The sequence below is a fragment of the Pristis pectinata genome, chromosome 4 (genome assembly GCF_009764475.1).
Source record: "Pristis pectinata isolate sPriPec2 chromosome 4, sPriPec2.1.pri, whole genome shotgun sequence".
In the NCBI taxonomy this organism is placed as follows: domain Eukaryota; kingdom Metazoa; phylum Chordata; class Chondrichthyes; order Rhinopristiformes; family Pristidae; genus Pristis; species Pristis pectinata.
In genome coordinates, this window is record NC_067408.1 from 71,503,310 (window position 1) to 71,520,017 (window position 16,708).

General features: G+C 36.6%; 1 protein-coding gene across 6 annotated transcripts in view; it reads left to right on the top strand.

The window, feature by feature from the left end:
* Nucleotides 1-16,708, top strand: part of fancb (FA complementation group B) — a 45,055-nt gene that overhangs the window by 1,422 nt on the left and 26,925 nt on the right. For 5 of the 6 annotated variants that reach the window (XM_052013949.1, XM_052013955.1, XM_052013953.1 and 2 more), the window contains exons 2-6: nt 121-1,561; nt 3,467-3,622; nt 5,323-5,421; nt 15,642-15,770; nt 16,109-16,275. In XM_052013949.1, coding sequence (XP_051869909.1) covers nt 629-1,561; nt 3,467-3,622; nt 5,323-5,421; nt 15,642-15,770; nt 16,109-16,275 — 1,484 coding nt within the window. In that variant the 5' untranslated portion in view covers nt 121-628. The remainder of the gene's footprint in view (nt 1-120; nt 1,562-3,466; nt 3,623-5,322; nt 5,422-15,641; nt 15,771-16,108; nt 16,276-16,708) is intronic. The other variant, XM_052013951.1, reaches the window with a different exon arrangement.

The following is a 16,708-nucleotide window of genomic DNA, read 5'->3' on the forward strand; positions in this document are numbered from 1 at the left end:
GAAAGGGACAAAAAGGGAAGTTTAGGGGATGTGGAGGAAGGTTGGTTGTTATAGGTAGCTGACCATATTATGCGGTACATTTGGTGGTGTTTGATTTAGTTATATCTCCATCCATTGCAGGTGATGTACATGTACTGAAGTGTCACTTCCAGTTTGGAAATAACGTTCTAAAATGACTACCCTGCTTGTATCTCATGTCTCTGAAGTGAAGTTCCCCGTGGTTCAGAGACGGTGTGCTATACCTGCTGAAAAAGATCCTAAGATATTGATGGTGCATATCTGAGTCTGCTGAATTGAGGTCTGCAATATCCAGGATGGAATACCATAACATCCATTGAAGAGCAGTTCCAATGTCATAAATGTGGTGTTGTTCCCTGCCCGCCAAGGAAGTCACCACATACTTGTGGTGATGATGCATGTTGTTTCTACTAAAGAAGTATTGAGAATGATGTGCTATCAAAGCTGAGCTTGTTGTACAAGACACATTTAAAACATTTCAGAATGAACTTGAAATTAAATCGTGCTGTAACACCATCATTTAAGGACCTGTTTTTGTCATTGCAGTATGAAATTTTCACCTTCAACTCAAGATCTGGTTAAGTTTTAAACAAAAAAAGTCATATTTACAATGGAGCTGGAATCCATTAAAAAGAATGTGAATGTAACAGCTTTAAATGGAGAGGTGATCTCTTTTATTTTGTCCAAGGAAAAACATCCCAGTGGGAAAAATGTTGCCGTGGTGCAGTTCAGAAGGATGGTATTTGATTCAGAATCAGGGAAATTCATGAAGAAATTTGCAGGGAAATACGTCACAAATCAAAAAAGTTCCTATTCGCAAATTATTGCCTGTAGTTGCACTATTGATTCAAGAACAGGACAGAATTTCCCTTGTATCCTGCTGAAGAAGCATAAAAAAGGTTCTAAATATGGATATATTTTACTATTGCTGCAGAATTCAAATAAAATTGAGCATCATTTGGACTTTGAACTGGACTATGAAATGAAAGAGAATCTGACCCTGTTGACTGGGCCTAGTGTTTACTGGAGTTGTGGCAATCAAGTTTTACATATATCTCTTCAAACAAATGGTATTTTAAGCATTCCAATTTCATTTACTGCAGTTACATGGATTGGAGAGATTTCTGATGGAGATGTTATTCTACTGTGTGCAAGGAAAATGGCTGGACGTGCAAAAATTGATGAAGCTGCACTTTCTAAAGCTGATAAACAGATCTGGGGTAGTGAATTTATTACGTATTCCATAAAAAAGAAAACTTTGTGCAACCACCATTTCATCCCAAATGCTTACAGCACAGTAGTTACACATATACTAATTTGCCCTTTTGATGACACAGACAATCAGTTAAAGACCACAATTACAGCAATCACATGCAGAAATCAACTGGTTATGTTTGAAAATTGTGTCCCTAAGAACGTCTGCCAGCTTCCTTTTGAAGATGCCTGCGAAATAAAAATGGCCACAACTGGCAGAGAGAATCATCTTTTCCTTGTATCTTCGAGAAGTGGAAGTGTTTGTGCTGTCACAAAGGAAAGTTGGGAGGTACAATTGCAATGACCATGTTTGTTTTTAGTCTCTGACAGGTCCAACACCCCAATTCTTTTATAGACTGGCTTAAGCAAGTGCTATAAGAACTTTTGCTATTGAAAGTTTTTATTTTTCAAAAAGATTTTAGAAATTAAAATTGCTTTAACAGGTGTGAAAGTGAAGTATCATGAGTTTCTGCTGAATTAAGCTGTTCAAAACAACATCTATTATATCATTAATGTGGTAAAATAGCCAAAGGGATTCAGAGAAGCATTAATAAACAAAAAGTGACATTTTTTGCTTTGATAATGGGGCAAAAGGAGCGATTAAAGGGAAAAATAGCAGTGAGTTTTAGGGAGGGAATTCCAGAAGTTGGGTCATTGGCAGCCTTAACTTCAGGATTTTCAAACTTACCTTTAATGAGGTTGCTCAGGAGGCCACTGTTAACTTAGAAGGTTATAGATCTTGGAAAAGAAAGGTGTGGATGGATTTGAAAACAAGGATGAGATTTTAAAATAAACACCTTGCATAACTGAGCATCAAAGATAAGTAACAAAGTTTCGATGGATGCATTAAACTTAATGTGAGTTACGACATGAGCTGTAGGATTTTGGATGTTCATTGGAATAATCAAGGGGAGAGGTAACAGGCAAGGATTAGTGTTTCTGGCAGAGTCGGGCAATTTTACTAAAGCAGAAATAAGGAGTCTTGGTCATGGTAGAGCAATGAAATCTGATGTTCATCTTCTAAGCTCTAGACAGATTGAGAAGAATGAGGCACAGTAGTTTACCAGTGCTACAGGCACAAGATGTTATTTCTGACATGGATAAATGCTGCTTTGTTATCATGTCGAGTAGAAATCTTACGAAATTAAGATAATGTAAATAGGCCATATTTTACACTTTCTCATCTCTTATTCAACTGTTTTTGTAGATCACAGCAATTTTAAAATAGCTTTAATATTATTTCTATCAAACTCAAAGGAAATAAATCATTCCTGTGTGTCAAATTTCTTCTATGTGTACACATTCTTTCCTGATTTTAATTTGATTGAAACCAATTAGAGGAAAAAAATTCTGATATCTTTTTTACATGCAGGAGAAGCTAAAGAGAAAACGATGCCTGTTAAATTAACAATTCCTTGATTTTTGTCTTCATTATACAATATAGAATCCTAGCCATTTCTACATGAAATATCCAATGGGTTCATAGGAAATGTGTGGGCAGGAGCCATGTTGTTGTAAAGGCCAAATATTCTTGGGAGCTCAGTGCTCCTGTGGTCTTTAATGGTAATTGCTTCTTCCAAGCTTTGTAATCTACATAGTGTTACTTCTTAAAAAATTATTTAGTCTAAATGACAAAAAGGATGTTTTTGTTGTTTTATTGAAATTTCTAATTTCATAAATGTGACATGAATAATAAACAATTTACAAATTTGTAACTTAATATTTTATTATTAGCATTAAAATTTAGATTATGCTGTGTTCAAATGACATTTTAATAATGGCATGGGTAACACTTCTTACACATGGTTCCAATGAAATGTTTTCACTTTAACAATATAAACTGTACGATTCTTTCATTTTGTTTTAAGTACACAGCAGTACTTTAAAATCATAAGTTAGTCTGTTGTGCTTAAATCACACCACAGATTAAACTGAAACCTAAGATCAAAATTCTACTTGCAGTAGGTGTTTGTCATTTTGCCTTGCCCAGAGGGATTTTGTATTTTCATTTTGGCAGTTGGGCAAAAGGAGTCTTCAGTTGCATTATTAAAGGTTTGTTTGTCGTCATTTCCACATGAGGAAAGAAGCTAAAGCACAAGATGGGTGGTATGGTAGTCAAAGTGTAAGAAATATTCACAAAAATGATTTAGCAACCTGGCATTTACTTATATTAATTATCTTTATTTTACTGTAGGTTGTTGCTGTTTGGCAAGACATATGGTCACTACAGGTGGATGATTTCTTAGGTGTAGGGACAGAGCAAATTTTATTGTTCTCTAGGGGAGCTTCCACTATTGAAGACTGTCTGAAAGATTTTATACTGACTGATCTTGGCGAATTTAGCTACAGAGTAAGTTATGACCTTTTATTTTAGAATTATGTTTCTATTTTCTGTTAAACTTCCTCAATCTTCCGATCTCTCTTCACCTCCTCTTCATTCTTACACTATTTCCAAGTTAAAGATTTGACATTTGACCTTATGCCTGGATGATGTTCAGTATTTTTTATTAGAGGAGGAGATTAAATCTCAATTTATCATCAACATGCTGCAAAAAATAAGTTATTCGTTTATGTAGAAGTTCCAGCAAACACAGATATGCTGTTAATATAAAAATCTGGACATTTCTGTTAGTGATGCCATGGACCATTCATTCACTGCTCGTAGTCAAATCTTGCCCCAATATATTCTGAAAGTTCTAAATGTAGAAGTTCAAGGAACTAAGCCTGTGTTCCAAAAAGTGGTACATTTGCATATCAACTCCATGGCATGATGATGGCAACCCAAATTAGAAACTATTATGAGTGACACTTCTAAAATTATTTTCCTTCAAGAATTTAATAAGTTATGCCAGACTTAAGACCTGGTCTGTTGTTGAACATTATGACATAGTATATCAGGGAAGTTGGAAATGGGACGAAAGCATCTGTCATATTTTTCAAAATTGCTTATGACATAGAAGGTGGCCGTTTCAGCCATGGAGTCTAGGCTGGCTCAAAGAGTAATCCAGTCCCCATTAACTTTTAACCTTTTCTCCATACAATCCACTCAATTCCTCCCCAGATTCTACCACTCACCTACATACTATGAGCAATGTACTGTACCAATTAGTCTACCCAACATGCCCATCTTTGGGATGTGGGAGGAAATCAGAGTACAGGGAACACTTATGCGATCATGGAGAACATGCAGACTCCACAAAAACATGACCGGAGATCAAGGTTGACTCTAGATCACTGGAGCTGTTGGGTAGCAGCTCTACTGGATGCGTTACCATGCCGTCCACTGGCTCAATGTCCCACAAAGAGTTCTAAATGATATGTCAGTAATTGGGCTTTCAGTAGCACCTGCACTGCATCTGCTGCAAGGCAACCAGTGTTAGGGGTCTCACACTGATTTGCTGTTGAGTTTATGTTACTGCAACAATTTATTCATCTTCACTTGACCTTTAGATATTACCTGAGCTCCTATACAATATACCTTTTGCAGGAGCATTGTCAAAGCAGCAGTAAAAGATTAGATGTCTGAGAGTAGAACCTGATTGCTTCATTTTGATACTGATTGCTTAATTCAGTGCCCTAGTACGATAAGATGGACTCTTGACCTCACAATCTATCTTATTATGGTCTTGCACCATATTGTCTGCCTGCACTGCACGTTCTCTGTAGTCTGTAACACTTTATTCTGCATTCTGTTATTGTTTTCCCTTATACTACCTCAATGCACTGTTGTAATGATATGATCTGTATGGATGGCATACAAAACAAAGTTTTTCACTATACCTCAGTACAATTTACCAATTTACCAAATACTCTTGCACAATGCTGTCTCACCATTTGGCATAGATGTGGGTTAAGATTAATGCCTTAGTAGATGTCTTCACAATAAAATTGCAGACAGAACCGAATGAAGAAAAGTAACTCCTTTTAGTAAATTTGCATGTGTAGCAGGTTCACGGAAATAGCAAATGAGGTATTTCTGGTGCAGTTTTGACTTAACATTTCCACTTTCACAATCTTTTACTATTTTTAAAAAATATTTTTATGATCTAGGTTAACTCTGGGCTTGCTGAAGACAAAGGAATACAGATTAATAACACAGCACATGTGAATTACCACCACACGGTTCAAGCCCTGGAGGCAAGACTGCAGGTTTGAAAAATTTTGTAAAATATTTGTGCTTGAATATTTTTTCAGTATTCCAGGATGCTTGTTTGGATTGTACCAAATAACAAAGAAAGCTGGTGAGTTAACATTTGCAATACATTAATGCTTACCAGTAATATATTAGTGGAGGATCACAGACTAATGTAATTTGCACACTCTACCCAGCATTGCCTTGTGTTTTTGCCCATAATAAAGTACATTACAAAGGCAGTGAAAATAATTTTGATTTACCTCTGAATTAGCAGTACTGTACTGTTTGCTTTCATTCAAATGCCTTTCAAGTCAAATTTCAAATCTTTAACTGCATATAATATTTATTGGGGTAAAAATAAGCTTATTTTAAATAGCTTCATCAAATATATCAGGAATATCTCATAAAATAGTTCATATATTAGAAATGACTTTGAAGTGCCATTTTATTACTTTTTTCCATTATTATATATTTTTGCTTTGAATTCTTATGTGTAACTCTCCCAGTGGCTCAGTTTTTATGTGAATGGTTTAGTACCTTGGTTTGATGACTGATCTGTTCTATATTAGTAATCTGAGTTGTGAGTAGCATTTGGACTGTTGCTATTCCATTTATTGTTACCAGGTTACAACAACAACAATCAATTTGCCCTCCTAATCCAGTTTGCTATGTGGTGATAGTTGCTTGAAAAGGCAGGTGTGTGGATGTTCATTGGGAACTTGATAAACCATGGTTATAGGAGCTTAGCAGAGCCCAATTTTTGGTCACTACAAATGCCATTCTTCCTTTTTCAATCTTTTTATTAGTTTTCAAATTAATACAGATTGATATATAGCATCAATATTTATACATGTAATACAAAGAGATCAGGATAACAATCATAGCCTAGATAATCATAAAGAACAATAAAATATTTAAAAAAACTGTAGATTCAACGATCTCTTAGTAAATGAATATAATATAAAAGGAAAGAAAAAGATTTATTATATAAATTTTAAAAAACGCCAAATCAATAAGAAAAATTGTAAACAATATAAACTAAACAAAAAAAATTTCAAAAAAAAACAAACAAAAAAAAGAAAAAAAAACTGGGCTAAAATTTCTCAGTAGAAACAGAGCAATATTATATCGTCAACTCCATTCCTCCAAGTTGGAAAGTTATTGAAAGGGGATCTACATCATGTGAAAATATTGAATAAATGGACTCCAAATATCTTCAAATTTAAGCGAAGCATCGACAGTACCACTCCTAATTTTTTCCAAGTTTAAACATGATATAGTTTGAGAAAACTATTGAAAAGTAAGTAGGGGGTATTGGATCCTTCCATTTAAGCAAAATGGATCGTTTGGCCATTAGTGTAACAAAAGCAATCATATGGTTAGCAGAAGCAGATAAATGGCCAGACTCTATCCTTGGTAATCCAAAAATTGCAGTGATAGGGTGAGGTTGTAAATCAATCTTCAATACGTTTGAAATAATGTTAAAAATGTCTTTCCAATATTTTTCCAAAAGAGGACAGGACCAAAACATATGTGTCAAAGAAGCCACATTCAATTTACATCTATCACATATAGGATTTATATGGTTATAAAAACGAGCTAACTTATCTTTGGACATATGGGTCCTGTGGACTACCTTAAACTGTATCAACGAGTGTCTGGCACACATTGAAGATGTATTAACTAAATGAAGAATTTTCTTCCAAGTCTCTATAGGTATAGATGTCTGGAGTTCACTTTCCCATTCATTCTTAATTTTGTCTAATGATTCTAGACATATTTTCATAATTAAATCATAAATTATTGCTATCAAGCCCTTCTGATAAGGATTAACCATAGAACCATACAGCACAAAACAGGCCCTTCGGCCCACCATGTTGTGCCGTCCATCAAACCACCCTCACACTATCTAACCCTTTCCTCCCGCATATCCCTCTATCTCACATTCCTCCATATGCCTATCCAACAAACTCTTGAACCTATCCAATGTATCTGCCTCCACCACCACCCCAGGCAGTGCATTCCATGCACCAACCACTCTCTGGGTGAAAAACCTCCCCCTGACATCTCCCCTGAACCTCCCACCCATAACCTTAAAGCCATGCCCTCTTGTCTTGAGCATTGGTGCCCTGGGAAGGAGGTGCTGACTGTCTACTCTATCTATTCCTCTCAATATTTTATATACCTCTATCATGTCTCTTCTCATCCTCCTCCTTTCCAGTGAATAAAGCCCTAGCACCTTAAGCCTCTCCTCATATTCCATATGCTCTAATCCAGGCAGCATCCTGGTAAATCTCCTCTGCACCCTCTCCAACGCCTTCACATCCTTCCTATAATGTGGCGACCAGAACTGAACACAGTACTCTAAGTGTGGTCTAACTAGAGTTTTGTAAAGCTGCATCATCACTTCGCGGCTCTTAAACTCAATCCCACGATTTATGAAAGCCAACATCCCATAGGCCTTCTTAACTGCTGTATCCACCTGTGAGGCAACTTTCAGTGAACTGTGAATATGAACCCCCAGATCCCTCTGCTCCTCTACACTGCCAAATACCTTGCCATTTACCCTGTACTCTGCCCTGGAGTTTGTCCTTCCAAAGTGTACCACCTCACACTTCTCCGGATTGAACTCCATCTGCCACTTGTCAGCCCAGCTCTGCATCCTATCAATATCCCTCTGTAAGCTCTGACAGCCCTCCACACTATCCACAACACTGCTGATCTTAGTGTCGTCTGCAAACTTACTAACCCAGCCTTCCACCCCCTCATCTAAGTCATCTATAAATATCACAAAAAGTAGAGGTCCCAGACCCGATCCCTGCAGGACACCACTAGTCGCTGCCCTCCAATCCGAGGGCACTTCCTCCACCATAACCCTCTGCTTTCTACAGGCAAGCCAATTTCTAATCCACACAGCCAAGCTTCCCTGGATCCCTTGGCCTCTGACCTTCTGAAGAAGCCTACCATGAGGAACCTTATCAAATGCCTTACTAAAATCCATATAGACCACATCCACCGCACTACCCTCATCAGTCTTCCTCGTCACCTCCTCAAAGAACTCTTATCAGGCTTGTGAGGCAAGATCTTCCCTTCACAAAGCCATGCTGGCTGTCCCTAATCAGTCCATGATTCTCTAGGTGTTCATAGATCCTATCCCTTAGAATCCTTTCTAACAGCTTACCCACCACAGACGTGAGACTCACCGGTCTGTAATTCCCTGGACTATCCCTACTACCTTTTTTGAACAAGGGGACAACATTCGCCACCCTCCAATCCTCCGGCACCATCCCCGTGGACAACGAGGACTCAAAGATCCTTACCAGCAGTTCAACAATCTCCTCCCTCGCCTCTCGAAGCAGCCTGGGGAAAATCCCGTCAGGCCCCGGAGATCTATCTAAAATTTTTTCTGTAATTTCAATTTTGTAAGGTGTCAGAAAAGAGGGTATAGTAGTTTTTAAAAAATTTCTAATCTGCAAATATCGAAAAAAGTGTGATCTAGGCAAATTATATTTATTAAACAATTGTTCAAAAGATGAAAAACAGTTATCAATGAATAGATCACGAAAACATACTGTTCCCTTTTTCCATATGGAAAAAGCTGAGTCAGCTCTGGATGGATGAAAGAAAAAAATTAGATTGAATGGGACTTGACAAATTAAATTTATTCAATCCAAAAAATTTACGAAATTGAAACCATATTCGTATTGTATGTTTAACAATTGGGTTAGCCATATGTTTACTTAATTTGGTAAGTGCAAAAGGGAGTGAAGCACCTAAAATAGAAACTAATGAAAATTCAAGAACTGATTGGTGCTCAAGGCATACCCATTTGGGGCATTGAATTACATCAAAATCTTGTATCCAAAAAATTAAATATCTGATATTAATTGCCCAATAATATAATCTAAAGTTAGGCAAGGCCAAACCACCATCCTTTTTTAGTTTTTGTAAATATTTCTTACTTAAACTTGGGTTTTTATTCTGCCAAATATATGAAAGAATTTTAGAATCAATAGTGTCAAAAAAAGATTTCAGGCCAAAAGTTGGAATCGCTTGAAATAAATATAAAAATGTTGGTAAAATATTCATCTTAATCGCATTAATTCGGCCTACCAATGATAACGACAGTGGAGACCACTTAGTAAATAATTGTTTAACATGGTGAATTAAAGGCAATAGATTAGCTTCAAATAAGTCCTTATGTTTCTTGGTAATTTTAACACCTAAATACATAAAATAGTCAGTTACCAATCTAAAAGGTAATTGGCTATAAATTGGAGTTTGCATATTCAATGGAAAAAGTTCGCTCTTATTAAGATTTAATCTATAGCCAGAAAAAACACTAAACTGATCTAGTAGTGATAGTACTACGGGGATAGATTCATCTGGATTAGAAATATGAAGTAACAGGTCATCTGCGTAGAGAGATATCTTATGAATCATCTGTCCGCGAGTAATGCCACAACATTTGAAGAGTCCCGAAGTGCAATAGCCAAGGGTTCTAAAGCAATATCAAATAATAAAGGGCTTAATGGGCAACCTTGTCTAGTACCTCGAAAAAGCCTAAACAAAGGAGATCTTTGATTATTAGTAAGTATTGAAGCCATAGGTGTATAATAAATCATTTTAATCGCAGATATAAATTTAGGGCTAAAATTAAATTTTTGAAGTGTAATGAATAGATATTCCCATTTGACTCTGTCAAACGCCTTTTCAGCATCTAGTGAAACAACACATTCTGGAATTTGGGATGAAGGGGTATATATAATATTCATTAATCTCCTGATATTAAAATGTAAATAACGATTCTGAATAAATCCTATCTGGTCTTCAGAGATAATTTGTGGGAGAACCTTTTCCAGTCTAAAGGCCAATATTTTGGAAAATATTCTTGAATCTCCATTTAATAAAGAAATAGGTCTATAAGATGCACAATCAGTGGGATCTTTAACCTTTTTAAGAATTAAAGAAATAGTTGCTTCATAGAAAGATTGTGGTAGTTTACCCACTGATAGGGCATCTTTAAAAATTTTGGCTAACCAGGGAACAAGAATATCAGAAAAGGATTTAAAAAATTCAGCTGTATATCCGTCAGGGCCGGGTGCTTTACCCGAGTTCATTGAAAATATTACTTTCTTTATTTCTTCCTCCGAAATGGGAGCATCTAATGTAGAGCGTTCATTTAAAGATAGTTGAGGAATCTTCAGATCTCTTAAAAATTCATACATTAATGTAGGATCCTCAGGGGATTCTAATTGGTATAAAGAAGAATAAAATTCTTGAAAGGATTTGTTGATTTGAACAGGATCTATCGTGTAGGTATCATCTGATTTACGAATTTTATTAAGCTGACATTTAGATAAAGTAGCTTTCAGTTGGTTGGCCAATAATTTACCGGATTTGTCACCATGTATAAAAAATTGACTTTTGTTTTTAAGTAGTAGATTTTCAACTGAAGATGTTAATAATAAACTATGTTGTAATTGGAGTTCTGTTCTCTTTTTAAAAAGCTCCAGGTTCGGAGTATCAGAATATTTTTAATCGATTTCTTTAATCTTGTCAACCAATAAACATATTTCATTATTAGTTCGTTTTTTCAAACCAGCGGAATATGAAATAATTTGACCACGAATATATGCTTTAAAAGTATCCTATATTATCCCACTGGAAATTTTTTCAGTAAAGTTAGTTAAAAAGAAAAATGAAATCTGTTCTTTGATAAATTGGACAAAATCTGAGTCTTGTAATAGAGAAGGATTAAATCGCCATTGTCTGACATCAAAGGATACATCTGGTAATTTAATTGATAAAGTCAATGGTGCATGATCAGAAATGGCAATTGCATCGTATTTACAGTCCATAGTAAGTGGAGCTAATCTAGCATCAATAAAAAAAATATTCAATCCTCGACAAATGCCATTCTTGGCATACATGAACACTTCTGCACACCATCTTGGATTTTGAATTCCTATGCAGTTGGCATCCAAAGAAAGCATGCACAGCAGGTCAGTCATAATGTTAATCAGTACAATGCTGAGTTGGTGCAGCTGCTTCCATTTTGAAACTCCAGCCAGAGATTCTTGCACAACTGAAATTGCATTAATTAGCATACAGGATCCTTTCACCAGTGTTCTTATTAACCACTTACAGATTTATTACTGGTTTATTTCTTTTGGATGTTGCCACAACTCTACACACATTAGTATTTTCCACTGTTGTTTCAAAACTGTGCAGGGAATGGTGTAGAAGGTGCTGAAATACTTTTTGTTGACTTCAGCATTTCTCCACCAACTGGTTGTTTTCAGGCATGATGCACTGGTAAGCTTTCCTGAAATTGAGCGAGACTGAGAGAATGAGCAAGATCATAGAGAGCATGACAAGCTACTGGAAAAGAGAAGAAAGATAAAGGGGCTCTCAGTTTGAAGCCATATCACTTCCAGATATTCAGAAGCAATTCTCTTGACTGAACTACAGCACTGATCAATGTTTTATGTGTCTGTGCTTCACAAAGGAAGTCACCATTGAAATTTGTTAAATGCTGCAGCCATAACTCAAAACTCAGAGCTGAGTAAGCACCACATTGCCAGTGGGCTATGAAGGAGACTGTGGCTACTTACTTGCATGCACCTGGCTGTTTCTAGGCTGACGTTGGAGATATTAGGAAACATAGCTGTTCGATGTTGCAAAAGTGCACTGTGTCCCACCTCTTTTTACCTATATCTTAGAAGATAACATATTAGTATTTAAAATGGAGCTTATGAATGCAAAATAAGGTGATAGTGAATCTTCATTGTTAATCCCTTGGTAGTCTTCTATTGTCTGGGAGATTTGTATGTCTTGGATAACTGAAAGGGAAAAGGGGTAAGGATTATATTGTACTGAGATGAAAGAAAGCCGTTCAGTTGTCATGCTACAGTACTAGAATAAAAAGAATTGAGATGTTACAAGGAAGATTAACTATACTGATACCTTCAATAGATTCAGGCCCAGTCCTGATCATGATCACAACAATGGCATTCCCATTACAACCAGCAACATTCCTCCATGGAGGTTAGAACTTGCAGGTGCACCTCCCTCATCTGGTAGGTTCCTGCTGTCTCCAACTGTCTGCTTTCTAATGCAAAGAGGGGAAAATGTGCCAGTCCAGTAGTATGTTTGCGTGATGTGTTTGTCGTGGTTGAATAACTGCTGGGCTATGTAAGTTGTGAATATGAGGCTTGGAGCAGTACTAAGTGCTTGAAAATGGGTTGAACAAACTCAATGTAATGTACAATTCCTGATTGATAAGGAGCTCTGGTAGGTGAGCAATGGAACTTTAACAACTTGAACAGGAGTTGAAGCTCATTATACAATTTGTAGGAATATGGCCTTTGAAGATGCATTCACTGCCCTTGACAATTCATGAGGGCTTTACTTCAGCTATTGAGCTGTATACCTATCTATAGGTCCTCCCCAGTTTACAAATGCCTAACCTATGTACAGCCCATACCTACAAGTGAATGTTTGGGAGACCAGCAGGATGGATTTGCCAGCTGCTGTGAGGCTGCAAGCATCTTCTGTCATGTGGGAACTCGGTTTGTGGTTACATTTCTGACTTGCAAACTGTTCGGGTTACGAACAGTTCACAGGAACGGAACCCTGCCATAACCTGGGCAGGACCCATACTCATACTGCTTTCTAAGCTTGTATTTGGTGAGACTTCTGCCCTGTCTTCTGGATACTTGACGTATTCTCTTTTGCACCTCTGCCACCATGATTATCGCCACCTCTTCACTCCATGGTCAGTCGTTTTTCTTTGTTGCATGTCTCTATTCCAGCTAATTTCACCATCCCTACCAACCGTGATGCATGTCACCTTTAAGTGGCACACTGAGTTGAAGCAGTGAATGCTAGCTTTCAGTTTTGCTAGAAAAAATAATATTGGGTCCCCCATAATGAGTCTATCCAGTGAAAAGTGTGGTTGGCATTCATATGTTTAGCAATCATTAAAGGGTATGTAACATTGGGCATTTGTAATGTAATCACATGTTACAGTCCTCGCACCTTGCAAAAGCAATGGTTAGACCTTGGAAAAACATAACAAGGGCTATCTATTGCATTCAGTTCTGGTCACCCCATTATAGGATGGATGTCGAGACTTTGGAGAGGGTGCAGAAGAGATTTACCAAGATGCTGCCTGGATTAAAGTGCATGTGCTATGAGGATAGGTTGGACAAGCTTGTGTTTTCTCTCTGGAGCGGCGGAGGCTGAGGGGAGATCTGATAAAGGTTTATAAGATTATGAGAGGCATAGATAGAGTAGACAGCCAGTATCTTTTCCTCAGGGTTGAAATATCTAATACCAGAGGGCATGCATTTATGGTGATAGGGGGTAAGTTCAAGGGAGATGTGCGGGCCAAGTTTTTTACACAGAGAATGGTGAGTGCCCTGAATGCACTGCCTGGGGTGGTGGTGGAGGCAAATACAATAGGGGCGTTCAAGAAGCTCTTAGATAGGCACGTGAATGTGAGGGAAATGGTAGGATATGGACATCGTGTAGGCAGAAGGGATTAGTTTAGTCGGGCATTTTATTACTAATGTAATTGGTTCGGCACAACATTGTGGGCCGAAGGGTCTGTACCTGTGCTGTACTGTTCTATGTTCTAATGTAGTGCTGGTTATGCCGTTCCATGTTTGAATCATTGCTTTTGAGGAATGCTCATGAAGAGAGACTGCTTAAGCAGAATAATAAGGGTAGCTGACAACTGAGAAACCATTCCAAGGGATCAGCAAATGTAGAAAATATGGTGAAAATTGAATAGAATTAATTTACCAGATCACTCCAGATGATATCTTTTCCACATTTTAAACTTAAGATAATGGTTGTTTAATTTAGGTTAATGTATGAGACAGGGATGTCATAGCTATGTCAACTGAAATATTTGCAAATATCCAACTAACAGGGCTAAATATATAACCAGATTGTTCCAAATTCTACTTTCAATATTTTCCAATTATTTACTGTTGCAATCTAATACACTTAATAATATTGATGAAAATTATGCTGCTGATAGGGACTTGCGAAAATTACAGATTTCCCAATTGAAGAAGCAGCCACATCATAATGTAAATAGTTGCTTTTAATTTCATTCATGTTTAAAATGGTAGGCCTTTTTTAGAAGATCTTTTTATTTTAATTGGTGCATTAATTAATTGACTCTTCCCTAATTTACACATGATAGCCAGTTAGAGTTAGCTAAGGGCATTGCTGTTCTATAAATTTAACATTGGCAGTGAAACAACACAAGAATGAAAATTCTAGTGTTCGGTTTATCCAAATGGGCAATTCAAGCAACTAAACAAATGTGGCAAAAGATTAATTTCAGCAAATTCTAATCTTTTGAAGTATCCTTACAGGAGTTACTTGAAGGAATCCAATCAAAATCCACTCATGGTTCAAGAGAGGAATAGAAAAGATTGCATTTATTTAAAAATGAGAAATTACTCAAATGTGGTCAGATACGATTAAATTACATCTCTTATGGCTCCTGTTTAAAAAAAAAACAGATTAAACTTCTAAATCTTCTGGAGATGATGAATTTTCTTCCTATTATCTCAGGAAGATTATTATCTCATAATAATCTGTAATTATGTTTTTGTTTTGATGTTGCATCAAGTAAACAGAGTAAACAGGTTTCTGATTTAATCTGAGGATCCTGAATTAATGATATACTATACCTGTAATTTTACTCAATATAAACTAGGATCGTGTGTTACAAATATTGTGTTGTTCAAAATAACTCCAAAGAAACTTGACATAAATTTATAATCTTTACTGTATGATATTGACCTGTGATTCTCTTATGACAAGGATATTTTGTATGTTTTCTATCAGTTAGAAATGCATGATGTTATGTGTTTTGTGCATGCTTTCCAAACTAATGCATATATGAATAATAGTGGTGTTTGAGGAAAAGTTTTTTTTAACTTTCCAATGTTCTGCATCTATGCTTGTTCATTTATTCATATAACCATATTTTTATGTGTTACAGTGTATATTCCTTTCACATATCCTTACCAAAATGCATCTGAGCACTTAAACTTTAATTTGAGAATAGGGAAAATAGAGTTCTTGGGTAAATTTCAGAGTAATAGTTTTGAATTTTGGATATCTAATATTAAGTATCATCTTTGTGTGCAGAGCTGTTGTAATTTTGCCCTCTCAATTTTGCATGGTTTTTGTTCACTCCTTTCAGTCAGGCTTGGCATCTCTTAAGGAGCTGAAGCACCTGCTAAGAGCCAAAGAAAGAGTTTTACTTCAGTCTTCCAAGGCTTTAATAAATCTTATTGAGGGAAAGCAGTTCCCATTACCCAGTGCTGAAGAGGTAAGAGATTTACAGGTATTAACAACAAATAACGTATTAGCGAGGCCTTTAACAAGTGGGTGAAATTTTGTGCTGGTATCTTCTATCACTCCCTGAATCTTTCATTAAGAATCATAAATAAAAACTATGTATTAAGAATCACACTGTGACTGAATTTGGGAATCCCATTAATTCCATTTGCACAAATCAACAGTTGCCATATTTGTACTTTATCTGTAGATTCCTCAATTGCCAATTTATGGTGGTTTTGAAGTGTCATAATAATGAAGCTGTTTGTTTCAAGAAAATGGAATTAGATCTGATCATTATTAGCAATAAAAAGCTTTGTATCTCCATAGGAAGGCTTGGTTTCTCTTTGGCATGAGGAGGATTCTGACCTACAGCTCTCCACTGAAGAGACTTGCTCTGCCAATCAGGCATTAAATCATCCAGTACAGAAAATCTGGCAGCGTATAGTGGATGGCAGCTGGATAGTAGGAACACAAATATCTGAATCCACCACATTGTAAGTAAAGTTGGTGAAAGACAAAAGCTGATAGTCACCAATAGCCAATAAAATTAAACTCTCTGGGGGGTTAGAAAAGGATATCTGTAATCAGTGGAAATGGTTATATGATGCACATTTTCTGATTTAGATTATTATTTGTTTTATGACTTTAGAATGCATTGTAAACACCTTAACTATAAAATATTACTAAAATGTGTGTTGCACAACCAGTAGAGCTGCTATTTCACAGTTGCACCAACCCAATTCAATCATGACTTCCGGTGCTGTCTATGTGGAGTTTGCACATTCTCCTTATGATAGCATGGGGTTTCCCTGGATGCTCTGGTTTCCTCCTACATCTCGAAGACATGCAGATTGGTAGGTTAATTGGCCACTGTAAATTGTTACTAGTATGTAGGTTAGCGGTAGAATCTGGGGGGTAGTTGGTGAG